The 14561-nt window shown below is 49.7% G+C and overlaps 1 protein-coding gene across 6 annotated transcripts in view; it reads right to left on the reverse strand.

Moving 5' to 3' along the window:
- Positions 1–14561, reverse strand: part of ACOT7 (acyl-CoA thioesterase 7) — a 91469-nt gene that overhangs the window by 50260 nt on the left and 26648 nt on the right. For all 6 annotated transcript variants that reach the window (XM_078611366.1, XM_078611368.1, XM_078611369.1 and 3 more), the window contains one exon: positions 296–387. In XM_078611366.1, the coding sequence (XP_078467492.1) occupies positions 296–387 (92 nt within the window). The remainder of the gene's footprint in view (positions 1–295; positions 388–14561) is intronic.

Here is a 14561-nt window from a genome sequence, read left to right on the forward strand (position 1 = left end):
GCCACTGCTGGCGGCAGGGCCTCCACTAGAGAGAGCTCTGGCGAATCCCTCTACAGAGGGTATATTGGCCTACCCTCCCATGATGGCCAGACGTCTTGGAAGAGGTGTGAATACCCACACTTTATCCCACCACACGCGACCAACCAATCAATCAACTGACGGACAGGACAGCCCGCCGCTTGACAGGAGTCGAACTGTAGCTCTGCCACGACGAGACTCGTTTGTTCATTTTTATTCTCCTCCGTCTTGGTTCGCAGCTCGTCCCTGCGCGCCCGCAATCGGCGTGTCCCGTTACCTCGATGGGCGGGACGGGAAGCACTTTGTCCGGGCTCTTGATGGAGAGGGGGACGTACCACAGGGTGGCCTTGTTGGTCACGCGCTTGCTGCCTGATTGCACAGACACAGAAACGCACGCGCGCACACAGACACACGCATGCGCGCACACACACACGTAGCATCGCACAGGGAGAGTGTTACCAACGGAAACACGCCCACCAATGAATAATGGTGAGCACTGGCCCTGCAAAGTTCATCTGGATACATTTCAGATTGCTAGCTCTCTCTACGTGCCCCCTTGCTCTCTCAAAGACGTCGGCGATCGTGGCCTTCTTCCTTTTACGCTCTCTCCATGATGCTGCTCAAGAACTTGGCATTTGAAGCTCCCAGTTGCATCATCAGCTTTTTGTAACTCTAAATTTCCCAGTCAAAGCATTATATTTGGTCTCTTGCTTTCACATTACATGTCCAAGATATCTAACCCGGCCCTTTCTCTAATTATTCTCGTAAATGTTATGTTTGTACCCGGTGTCTGTCCATTACATTTTTAATATGCTTCCTAAAAAAAAAAACACACATTTTTGTTGCTTCTATCTTTTTTTCGTAGGGTCTTTGTTCTTGATCAGCTGTCAGAATTTAAATATCAGTGTGACTCGTCACGTGCCAAATAGTACTCTGGCTGGCAGGGAAACATTGGCAAGCGTTTGTCCCCTGCTATGCGTGACCACACTTGAAGGGATCTCAGAAGTAGTTGAAGGATATCGAAAGACGACGGGTCGCACCGCCCTGCGAGCGATCCGAATGGATTCTTCTTCTCGTGACGACGCGATGCCGATCGCACCATCAGAATAAAACGGGACAAAATGTTTGGTTTACGAAACAATTAATTTAATATATTTTTTTAGCAATCACACCTCTCTCTGACTTCACGGTGGCATGAGGGACCCCCACAAAGTTTAAATTATTATCTCTCATCAACAAAGTTGTTTAACTTGTGCCGGGCCAGCGCGGTTCCAATTTCTAAATAATAAATAGTTGTGTTTTTTTGAGGGCAGGGGCAATTTTTATCTTCCTTTAAAAAAACTTAAAGATAGAAATTGTCCATTCTCCTCTCATGTTTTTAAGCACACAAAGAAAAAGATCTCCCGTATAGCCTAAAGCAGACTCTTTTTTTGTGGCAAGTGCTGTTTGCGAGTAGCACCCGTGAAGGCCACCAGGGCACACGAGAGGGAAGTGGGTGGCCAGCATCACGCCCGGCCACCTTTGCCTCGCTAGCGATGGTGTTCGCACACCGCACGGGGTACTCAATTTGAGGCCGAGTCGACCTCGGGGAGGCCCAGGACCGGTTCAGATAATTGTCAACGATCTTGGCGGACGCGAGCCGGGAATCGAACTGGAGCAGACGGGTTCGCAGCCGAGTGCGCTAACCACTGCGCCGCCTCTCCGAAGCCGCCCACACTGACTGCAGCCGTCAAGAGGCTTTAGAAAAATTGCCACCGGTCTGCCAACGGCCGGCATCGTCCAATTCACCGCAAGAATGATTATTTTAGCTTCACATCTGTCGCCCCAACCAAATTGCTTTTTCGACACCTTCATCACAAATCCCAATGGGGCCCGATCACTGCCCAAAATAAATTTAATAAACCCACAAAATGCTATTAATAATAATAAATATACACAGCCACTTTTAACGTTCATGCGGACAAGCAGAGGAAAATTATTTGCCCAAAACAAATTGCTGCGAACGTGGAAATTAATTTGTCGTGGTATTTTAAATTCATTGGTTGAGATTTCTAAGAAACTGTATTGCATTATCTCTAAACTCTGAATTAAATTAGAGGCGTTGTGACGGATGATTATTTTAATCTAACCATGAATTGCGGCTGATATCCTTGTATGGCAATACACTGCAATGCTAACTTAGTTCTAAGAAAGAGGTTTCTTTGTATCCGTGTGTTTTTCATTAGATATTTACGCTGAAACACGTACTCATTTATTACGTTGTTTTGTGCTTGCGTGTTATTGTGCTGCATATGAATTGCGCGACGGTCGATTTATTGAACATTACCTTTAGGACGATTCTCAATAGTTCATCATCAACCACCATGATCATTGCAGTTTCCCAAGATCCTACTTTAGTCAGAACCCTAACTTCAAATCAATTGCAACCACTCGCAAAAAACTGCCTTCAAATCTCAACACGTGAGCTGCCAATTTAAGGCCATACGACGGTACAGCACTTTTACTACCCTCCAACATTTTACTTTGCAAAAGTCAAATTATAGAAAACACAATTGATATGTTGAACAAAGTAAACATTTCAATCCGCGGCAGCTGTTTACGAAGGTGCTGCGAGCGTACGGCCCACTTCACAACGCCGAGACAAAGTAAATTGTTCTTATTTTTTTTATTTAAAGCTTTCGTGACTGCAGGGATTCATATTCTTGGTTCTTTCGGTAAAGTCACGTAGACTTTACCGAAAGAACCAAGAATATGTTCTTATTTTGTTGATATTCCACAAACAAAGAAGCAAGCCACACTTCTCGAGGCACAAATGGTTCGGAGCAGGTATGGCGTGATATAGGATATTGTCACCAGGGTGACGAGATGTTAACTACCTTGCCTGGCATACAGGATCTAAAAGGCATGGCTTGATGTAAAGGATATTGAGGATAGACTGCGGCCGTACATTATTTGTCTCTTCCGCTGCCCTTCAGCAGAAACTGATTTGACGGTGTGAATGAAAAAAGAAGGTAAGAAAGCAGGGAGGAATAGACAAAACATAACAGAGATTGGCTCCGTAGTATTTCATGCGTGAGCAGGTCCTTACATGCCACCGGCGAGGTGAGCCCATAGCACACACAACGCCCCCGCGAGCCCTGCCCTCTGCCTGCCCTTCCCCCAGCTTGCTTTCCAAACACAGCCGCCCCCGGGGGGGGGGGGAGTCCACTTCCACACTCGGTGCCGTGACCGATCGCAACACCTCATCCGTGCAGGGTCACAAATAAAAACCCTCCTTACCCCTCGACCGCATCATCCCGTACAATCCCCCCCCCACCGCCCGCCACGGCCAATATCTCCCCCCTGCATCAATCACGCCGGGCCGCGTCGGCAGCTGCACCGCCCCCCCATTCAGTTGATTCCCAACTCGGCCATCCCCGTGACGAAATCTGAACACCCCTCCCCGCCACGGGCACCAGTTCAGTCCTGTCGGGCCCACAGGCACAGCAGCAGCAGCCCCTGCGCTAACACATGTGCATCAAACCCAACCGTTTCTCTCCCTCTCTCGACATCTCTCTTCATTTCTCCCCATGTAGCTCGTTCTCCAGCGATCTCCTACCACTAACCGAGTCATCAGAGATTATTTGTAACGTATTATCGTTGCAGTTGAGCATAGCCCCCATTTTCTGCACATTGTGAATAAATGTGTTCTGCAGGGAGGTCTGTGTGTGCGTACATAGAAGTGTTGTGGGGTGCGATAGTGCATTGTTTATTACCACGCTGCGCTACAAACCTGGCTACCCATGTTCGATTCCCGCTCATGGCAACACCAGTGACGATTATCTGAACTGGTCCTGGGCCTCCCCTAGGTCGACTCAGAGTTGCTCGCTAACAGCACTTGGCCGGCAGTATATTAGGCTAAACATTTTAATTGATCGTGATCTTCACAGGGCAAAGATAGATTGTGCATGTGACATAATTTACTTAGAATGTATGGAAATCACACGATTGTGTTAATTGTAGGCCGGTGCAGTGAACGAAACGAGATGTAGCAAGTGAGAAACAACACACATTGGACAGCACAAACGAGACAAACAAAAATAACTGACAATTGAATCATATCACAATCCCAAACCATGGCAATTCACTCATTCATTCATTTGCTAGGGAGGGGGGATGGCAGCAGAGTGGTTAGGGCGCCGCACCATGAACCCGTCGACTTCAATTTGATTCCCAACCACGGCGAACATCAAGTGGCGAGTGATATCAGAACCTGCGCTGCCCTCCCCAACCCAGCTGCACGAAGCTGCACGAAGCTGCTTGGTGATGTATGGCGATAACAAACCCCAATGGCAGACTTGGCGTGTGGAGACTTCCACCCCATTGGTGGAATGGGAATAACTTGAATGTGTTGCATTTATTCATTTGTCGATCTACCCGTTAATGTGAAATGCCGCACAGAAACAAACGGCCAGCCAGCTGATCTGGGTGGGATCCAGACATCGCATCCCAAACCAAAACTATGAACTATTTTTTATTTGATCAGATGAAGCCCACTGAGCTATATATCTCTTTTTCAAAAGCTACCTGACCAAAAACGGGAGCTTAACAACGTGGACATGTATATCAGACAAATTCTCTAAACGCACATTGACTTTAAAAGTGGAGGGAAAACCAGAGGACCCGGAGAAAAATCCACGCGACCACGGGGAAAGTGAGAGAGACAAGCAAACCCCAGACACACAGGCGTCAGGATCGGGATGGGACCCACGATCTCCTGAACACCAGAGGAGGGAGTTAACATCTCCCCCACCGCGCACACGTACAATACACTCTGCCCAGGCTGAAAATAAAACGTGTCCCCGTATCCCAGCGGGGAGGAGAGATGGAGTTGCGCGTGCGCGTGTGGCGGGGCGGCCGGTTCTCCGGGTGCCTCCCGCTGGGGGCCGCTTTCTCTCGCCGTTAATTACCGAGCGAGATCGGAACACACGGTGGGGGGGGGGGGGGGGGAGACAGCGTGCCGTGCCGGTGGCCCACACTGTGCATGTCCCACGAGTGTGTTGTGGCCACGTGTCATCGTTTCTATGTTTCCGATTAACGCACTAAAATGAGCACCACCGGGGTAGGCTTTTGCGTTCGTGCCTCGTGCTGTTTGTCACAATGTCCGACGTTTCGCTTCCGCGTGCTGGGAGCACCAGAAGCGGAACGTCGGACATCCTGGCCAAACAACACGATCCCGTTAAGCACATCGGAGCACTTTAACGACGTGTGCTGACGCGGCGAACCGAGAGCACGGGTCCGCTCCAATGCGCTTCGTGGGTGTAATGACGTCTTGACAGAGCCGCGGCGGAGCTTGCAGGTAAACAGAGTAACATTTTCCACTCTGCCTAAATGCGGCCGTGCCATGGACAGACTTGGCTCAGGCCACGGGACCGCGGCATTTCCATCGCGCTAATGGACGCGGGCGCCGCTCCACTGCCGACTGGAGCAGGCAAATGCTATGCTCGGGCGTTCGTGACTGCTGCGTCTACACAGAGACCTTTTCCGGGAGCGCCTCTCTTAATCTGCACAAGGAAGAGGGGGCAGCCCTGCCAGCGATGGACCACGCCACTGACCGTGGAAGGGCTTCCGCCTCGGGGGGAGTGCTGGAGAGCCACCTCCAGTAAATATTTTGGCCTACTCTTTCGCTCTGGCCAACTACCTTGGAAGAGCTGGGAGTAGGCATGCGTTATAGCCAGCCGCACGCAAACCTGCCGCCCGATTGTGGTTGCAATAATTTAGACTGCTGGGTGGACAGAGGCGGGGCAGTTTAAGAAGCCTCCACCATCATTTCAACCGCCGGTGACGTGTGATGTGCAGTTGCAGCAAGCTAACCATCACGCCACTGCAGCATCCCTTTTGAATGTGCGGTGCGGATTACAATTCGTTTTTTTTTTTAACACAAATTAATTTTGTTGTTTTTGCAACGCTTCCATTACATATACATACACCAGACACAGCGGGACAGAAGAGATAATGGGAATAAAATGAGGAAGACGATTAGACGGCAATTAGAAGCGTAAACGCAAGTCACATTCGGGCAGCGTTAGCGCTTTCAGCACTCGTTCACCTCAAGCGCTCAAGTGTGACACACCAACATCCATATCCTTTCTGCCTCTTAAAATTAATGCGCATAAACGAGGGAAGCTACAATGATTCACATCTGCAATTAATAACAGCACATTGCGATGCTAAACATGAAGTTAAAAATAGCACCGGTTATAACGAGGTGGATCGGGAAGCACTTCCCCCCCCACCTCAGCCCCCCCCCGAAGCGCTCAAACAACCATCGCCATCGTCGTCACCGTTACCGGCGGGGGTGGGACGCGCCGCAACACGCTGGCCCATGCTAATCACGCTAATTAACGGCACTTGAAAAGAGCCGCGAGGCCGACACCTCATTAGTCACGCACGCGCTCAGTGGCGAAAGCCACAGATTGGAGGGTTATAAAGGGGCGGCTGTGTGGGCACGATGGGGCGATGCTGGGGTGCCCCCCCCCCCCACCGTGGCTGGTGGCGTCTGGGGCACGGCAAGCGGCGTTATTGATGGGACCTTCGCTCGTGCGCACCCCCTCCCCTCGCCCCCTCAATGTGTCCGCCCGCGTTGATTGGAGGAGAGAATACCACGGGGCCCATGCTGCATCTGATTTAGCTTACAGAGCCGGTCATAAAAGGGATATTCAACCGATTCGGGGGATTGAGTTAAACCGCAGCTATTTTATTTATTATTTATTATTCTTCTTCCTCGTCTTCTTCTTTGTCACGCTTTGAGCTCGCCAGAGTGGAAGACTGCTCGGCTCACAATCTGAAGGTTGAGAGTTCAAATCCTGGATGGCTGCCGAATGAGCCACATCATCCCGGCGGGGTCAATACAAGGAGTATCGCCTGAGAGCGCCAGGTGGCTCAGAGGTGGGTGAAGAGCACTGAGCTGGCACCGCTGAGATGCTGGGTTCAAAGTTCAAATGATCACTCGTAATCGACGGTGTTTGTTCCATCCAAAGAGTGTATCCTGCTGGCTTGCGATGTATTGCCATCGCGGGCACCACGTATATGTGGGTGCAGTACCGGCCCTAGAGGGGCTCGGTGAGCGCTGTCCGACAGTGCCGAGTGGCACCACGCTCTGCGTGCAGTGCCGACCCCTACAGGATAAGGTGAGGAGTGCCGGCCATGGGTATGGGGTTACTAAGGGCAATGGCACTCTGGTTGACCCCGAAGGACACGTGACCGGTAAAGTCTGCACAGGGGCCCCCAGGTGGGGGCTAGGGGTGGTCACGTGTCAGGGTCGAGAACCGGCTAGAGGATTATTGAAGGTGGGCGTGGCTAAGGGTGGAGCCAGCCCCGCCAGAGAAGATAGAAGCCGGGTCCCCGAGCGGGACCGGCTGCTGTTGTTCATCCTGAAGAATCTACGTTCTACGTCCTACAGACGTCACCAACACGTGGACCGGGACCCAGGCCAGGGTCCGTCGTAGCTAACTCCAGTGTAATTATAGTAGTTAGCCTGGTGGTCCACCACCATAGGTAGTTAATGTGTTAAGGGGTAGTACCCCGTGTGTTGGTTTTAAGAAATGTGTTGCCTCCAAAAAGTGCGTCTGCGACTCAGTTGAACTCACTACATATGGATGGATTGTGAAAATGAGAAACGGCTAACGTACAATATCGTACGGTTTGAAAATTGAGCTCTGCAGAATGTGAAATATGCTTTGGATCCCGCGATATCAACGTTGCAACTCCTCTGGGATTCGTTTCAATATCACAAAGAGCCACATGGGCTCCTTTTTCTACTTATTTAAGATGCCCTCTGAGAATTTTAGTAATCCCATAAAAAATAATCTCTCAAAATGTATTTCAGATTAGGCTGCGCTTCGAGAAATACATACGCCCCTGGTGCTATACATCCACGTGTGTGTGTTATTCAATGTCCTTAAATGGAGATTGTTGAATAATAATATTAATAACTATTATTAAATTGGCTGCCCTGTGATTATTAATGTCGTCAAGTTGTTTTTTACAGTTAAGACAACAAATGCACGATGATAAGCATCTATTTACGATGACCCGGAATGGCACTGATCTCTATCGGTGGAAATTACACATTTCCCTATTGGGGACCAGTCTGTCCAGAGCGGTGCTGCTCAACCTTCATCACTCCATGGCACCCACTGCCAAGTTCACTCGATCTTCGCGGAGGAGAAAACCGCGCCATTAAATAAATAACCACTATGGGCTCTTCATCCGGCAGTGGATTGGTCACGGCTGGCGATGACGACGACGTGCGAGTGTGTGCGCGTGCGTCTCTTCAAGTGATAACGCCGATGCGGACCAACTCGTTGCCGTCACAGAAATGTGGAATGTCCGCGTGTCGTTCTCCCCTACTGCCGACCTCTCCAGAGCTGCTGCGGTGGCCCACTTTACTCCAGTGACCCGGGTACTGCTGCGGGGTCCACTTTCTGCCCCGCCTCCCCCCCCATCTCTGTCCCCCCTACTGCCGAGGCCTACTATACACTACACTATACACTACACTATACGCTACACTATATAACCTCATGCCACAGCAGATCTCTCGCCTACTTCAGCAGTTTTTTTCTTGCTGTGGTTGTCCCACCTGATGACGATTGCTTGCGTCGTGATCTATTATTTTTCTACCTACGTTACTTTCCCGAAAGAACCAAAGAGGATGGATTCCTGCAGTCACGAAAGCTTAAAATCAAGATTATCAATTCGGCTGGTTTTCTGCGGGGTCGGCGCCTCACATTTAAATTGGATTAACTTCACGAGTTATTATGACTCCCCGTTACACAGACGGACAGACGGACTGATGCCGCTAATGCATTACCGCTTTCAATCTGAGCTGGAAAATTACCAAAAAAAAAAATAGCCCATCCACACACACCTTGGAAATTGCAAGCCTGGTCACCGGTGTATATGCTGAAGATGAAAATCCTAAACCCAAGCCCTCCACAACAAACATAGGAGAGATTGTAATTAATCCCCGCGTGTATTCTTAGACTGAAGCTACGCGCTGCACCAAACAACAAATCTCCGGCTGACACGCACACCGCCCGCTAAGACTGATGGATCGGGCACGCGGTCACTGATAGAGGCGCACGGACGCTGGGAAGCAAGCAAAGCGAGCGCGGAGAGATGCACGATGGTAATAACGCGCGGGCAAACGGGTGGTGGCGAGGGATGGTGGGGGGGATGGATGTGTCGCAGGACAAATTCTAATCCGTGATGCATCGCACGCCTAGAGAAGAGAAGACGAGCGAGTGGAATTCACTTGCGCGGTGGCGGCGGCGTCTGAGGAGGGGTCGGGACCTTGTCGATGGCTAAACCAGAAGTGGATCGGCAGCGATGGAGCCACGGACCAAAGACAATATCAACTCCCAGGACCGTCTGCTTTGGCCCCCTCGTCGTGCTGCTTGTTGCTGGTCGCCTAGCATCTAGGGCCTGTGTTTCAGCAACCATGACAACAACAAAACATCATTCCATCCTGCTGTCAGATTAAGAATTCTATCAAATCCACTGAAGGATCCCCTCCTCCCTCCTCCTTCCAAGTCTTCTCGCAGGGCCGTTCCCTAGCTAGAGAAAAACTACTGGAACTTAAAGAGGTGCGTCGACATTTATGATGTGCTCAACGACGACACTGCAGGTGACAACAACAACAACCGCCATTCGCCACAAAGTGGCGGTGGATGTCACCACGACGATTGTGCCAGGCTATGTGCGCGATGAGACAATAACACACTCACTCACTCATCCACTCGCTCACCCGCCCACTCACCGCACTACCAGTTACCACTGTTTCTGCTTCTTCCCTCCCACCACTCCACTTTTTAATTCCCTCCTCCCATGATGCAGGTATCCACTATTGCAGGTATCCACTATTGCAGGAATCCACTATGCAGGTAGCACGATGCAGTCATACGAGAAGTCACTCACTACTTGGCAAATTATGAGTGCAAATCTTGTAGAAAACAAAACTGCAGGCACACACATTAAAAGTTAATAAGAAATATTTTATTTAGTGAGGATAAAAAAATGTAGAACGACTTGTGCTCCGCATTTTTCAAGTTTCTTTTTCTTCCTTGATTTGGAAACATTGAAATGCGTTTGTTGTTTTGCTGCACAGGACTTGTTGATACCCCAGGTATCCCAAGAGAGGCGTCTGTCCCCATTGGGCTCCTGTTTAATCATAATAATCTACAGCGGTCTGCCACTCCACTGCTGGATGAGGGCTGAACCCCCCCCTCCCTGCCGTGACAGTCACGGGGGATGTTTGGTCATACTTCACTCTGCCAGCAAGTGCGGCATGGTCGAAGGGTTTGAGAAACACGGGATTTGGTGTCAGATATCACTCACTTCTGATGTACGTACGTATGTACGTTGAACTTCTTTCACAACGTACGTAGCCAACCGTGCTAATCGGAGGTGTGCGGGAAGGACAACAAGCAGTTCTAAAGACATGAGTATTTAATCGAGATGATTTAAACGTACATAGCTCCAATGACTTCCGAATATGATGATTATAATTAAATTGAGAGACAGGAGGAGTAACACGTGGATTAGAGGACATACGCAAGGTCACATAACCACACTTGATCTTCATCTAGCAGTGGATAGACCATGGTCACGTACGCTCAACTCCGTTCGCACCGCACGCAGCCAACCGTGCTAATCGGAGGTGCGTAGCGAGGAATCGAACTCGTAGCATGGCAGACCAACCACGGGCGTGCCACTGCCGAACCTCCCCCAACGGGCTTTCGCAGTCGCTCGTAAACAGAGAAACCGCGGGTTTCTCTCCGCTTCTGTCTCGCCGGAGCAATGGACGACAGGGAGATGAAATCACGGACCGAGCTGCACAGCCCGGATTGCCTGCACACTGCCGCCACGCGGCAGGTGGTAATGGGAAATGAGAAGGCATCGTAAGAGCTACAAGGTAGCAGTGGGTAGAGAAGGGCGATTCAATAGTGAGGCTCGCAGAATTAGATATTTGATGAGCGGTTTCGTGCCTCGTGCTCAGTGATTCATATATATTTACTCTGAAAAATAGTTTTATTTTACCAGGTAAGGCCCACTGAGCTATATAGCTCTTTTTTTCAGAAGTGACCTGGCTATCACAAATGATAGCTCAAAGAAGTGGCTTATCATGTGGAAATGTATAGCAGCCAAATACTCCAAATGCACGTTGATTCTAAATGTGGAAGGGAAAATCCGGAGGACCCGGTGAAAAATCCTCGCGACCACGGGGAGAACATGCACAGGCGTCAGGGTCTGGATCGATCCCATGGCCTCACTGTATACCCGGCGAGATAGTTAACATCTCTGCTCGGGCAAGCTTGGAGTAGGAGGGATTATCATCATAAGACACTACCACGGGAGTAGAAGGGATGCATATCCGTAAGAAACCTGTATAACAGCACCCTGTATTCTTACAAATTGAAAAAGAGCATCTTAGCTCAATGACGAGCAGCTTTAAAAAAAACGCGAGAACAAAAATACGGTCGAGATGGATACGGAGTGCCAAAATAATTACCGGAGCAGCGTTCCGGACTGTTCCGCCTGACATTAAGCACTTGATTCAGCTGCAGGACAGCCAGCCACCGAGCTGGGTGCACTTCTAAACAACTCGCTCCCTGCAGCCGCGCGTAGCCACCGCGGCATCCGGAGCAGAACAAATGGAATGCGACGTGCGGCAGGAGATCTCAGGGCGATGATCACGACGACTGTCAGGAGCAGAGCCCTCTGAGGCACACGGATCTATTTGATTACTTCCATACCCTGCATCCCCCTCCCCTCCCTCCCAACTTGAATTGCATCAATGGTGTTCACACCATGGGAGAAATAACATACATTCACATCACAATAATAGTTATAATAACACGCTGTAATGGCAATATGTATCAATACGGATGTTTAAACTGCGCTAGGTACTAGGTGGGTCAGCACACTTAAACGCAAATGCACATCGCACTAAGCAATGCGCAGTTCCAGCCGGTCTTCAATCCACTGCTGGATGATGGCAACACTGGACCGTGTGGGGGTTGTTTGACTGTACTTGACCACGCTCGTCATTCTCGGTCCGTGGATGGACGGAAGGGACACACAGGGTCCGATGTTAGCTGCGGGCAGGAATCGAACTCAGGTGGCCAGGGTATAGAGTGCGCCGACTGCTGTGCCAACTCACAGAAAGGAGTAATTAAATAAAAAAGGGGGCTCGCATTGATATGTTCACAAAAAAAATTTAATTACCACCTCTTTTGCAGACGCTACATTATAACATCCCACAAGTACATAGGCCGAAACAGCTCGCAATTGCCTTGAAGATTATATTTGTGCAAGTGGAAATTAAACTGGAGCATTCCGCATAGAGTGCAAGGGAATTAATTTAAGTTTTTATTGCTTTAACTTTTATGGCTGTACCAAATCCGAAGGTAATGTGCAAATGTGTGATTATGGCCACGACTCCAAGTGCACAATGCTGTTCCCCTGTAAACTGTGACACCGATTATCCGCTTGACTCGTCAATTTGCCACAACGTATCCGCTCACGTTAATGTATTATTTAAAAAAAAAACTATACAGTAGGCACATAACGGATTAATCAATCAAAAAACATTCTCGTGCTCTTAAAAGACGAAGCAAATTGTGCATGTGAGAATCAATTTGTTTATAATGTATGCACAAAATGATCGGCTCATGATATGCTAATGTTATTTGGGCTGTTCAGAGGAAACACCACGTGTTCATGAATATCTGATGGTATTAAACATAGCACTAGACAAATCAATTACTGAATTGTATCGTGACCCGCAAAACGAGACGATATGTGGAATCGTTGGCAAGGGTGAATTGGGACATGCCCACTTATCAACGTGCAAATTTGATTCACAATAGATTTTTGGGTTAGCCCACAGAATGAACGATCTGGCCGAAGTTGCGTCGTATATATGGGGCAACAGACTGTTGGGGCAAAAGCTGTCTGCGAGCACCTATTGAGACTGGCACGGTACACAATGGGGTGGGTGGCTAGCACCACGCCTAGCCGCCTTTGTCTGCCCAGTAGTGATGTTTACACTCCTCACCAGTTACTCATTTGAGGCTGAGTTGACCTAGGGGAGGCCCATGACCGATTCAGATATTCGTCAATGATGTTGGCCATGAGCAGGAATTGAACTCGGATGCCCGGGTTCATAGCACAGCGCGCTAACCGCTACACCACCGCTCCCCAAGTACGTACAACAAGACAAAGATCCCCGTATAGTCTTAACAGACTGTGGGGGAAAGTGCCGTTAGCGAGTAGTACCTATGAAGGCCGGAACGGCACACGAGGGGGTGGGTGGCCAGCACCGTGCCCGACCGTATTTGTCTCCCCAGTGGCGATGTTTACACACCGACCCAGAGGAGGAGGCCCAAGACCGGTTCAGATAATCGCCACTGGTGTTGGCCATGAACGGGAATCGAACTCGGGTCGCTGGGTCCGTAGCACGGTACGCTAACCGCTACACCACCGCTCCCCATGCATGCACACACGCATACACACACAGACGCGCGTAGGCAGAGATGATTTCTCTGCTCGCGGGAAAGTGATCCCTGGCCACAAACAGAGGCACCGTCCCGCGGGACCAAGGAAATTATTTCCGAGCGGGTGATCCATCCACTGATTCGTAGGAATGTTTCTATTGTACCTTGTCATTTGTTATATTTTTTTTCGTTCGCAGCTTATTTTTACTCCACTTGCACGACCCTTGGTTCGGGCAATTATGGGGATTGCATTCAAGCAGGTGGGCCGTGGGTTTGTTTCTGCCGTCACGCGCAGGCCTTCGATAACGAAGAGCTCCGGTCGTCGAGAAGCGTGCGCGTGAGATAACGTCACAACAGGGCCGTGCGGCCAGCAGGAGAGCGATACATTCAGACGCAGACAGTGCTATGGTGACAGCACTCGACTTACTAGCTGAAGCTTCGACGAATTTCAATCCCTTTCAGACATCGACAGAGAAAATCATCATGGCCAATGCCATTGATCACACAACATACAACGTGTCATCAATTCCTTCCCTATGCTAGATTCCTCAGTTGCTGCACAAGTGACACCTGTGATCTCCCAAGGTCTGCGGTTGCCGACTTCTTGGTAACCTGTGCTTTATTTTATAATATTTGTATTTATTTATTTACAATTTCAACTGTGTAGCGCGCTACACAGTATTCGCTCGCCCTGGAAAAAAGGGAATCACTCAGAGGGGCGAGGAACCACAGACAAGGGGAAAGACAGCCAAGCAGTGATCTGGCCCCAACAAATGCCCAAGCTCTGCGGTCCTCTATATATTAAGGTATTTTCAGCCAATGAATAAGTGCTTACATGTGGGAAGAAACTGGAGCATCCAAAGAAAACGCACACTTGCGAGAGGGCAACACTTCCAACCCCATAGAGACGAAACAGGCAGGGGTCCACACTTGATGTTCCGCACGGCATCTCGATGCCCACGGAACGGGGGCTATCCAACACCTACGCGATCCACCTACCCTCGC

This window comes from Lampetra planeri, chromosome 36 (genome assembly GCF_965212315.1).
Source record: "Lampetra planeri chromosome 36, kcLamPlan1.2.h2, whole genome shotgun sequence".
Classification (NCBI taxonomy): domain Eukaryota; kingdom Metazoa; phylum Chordata; class Hyperoartia; order Petromyzontiformes; family Petromyzontidae; genus Lampetra; species Lampetra planeri.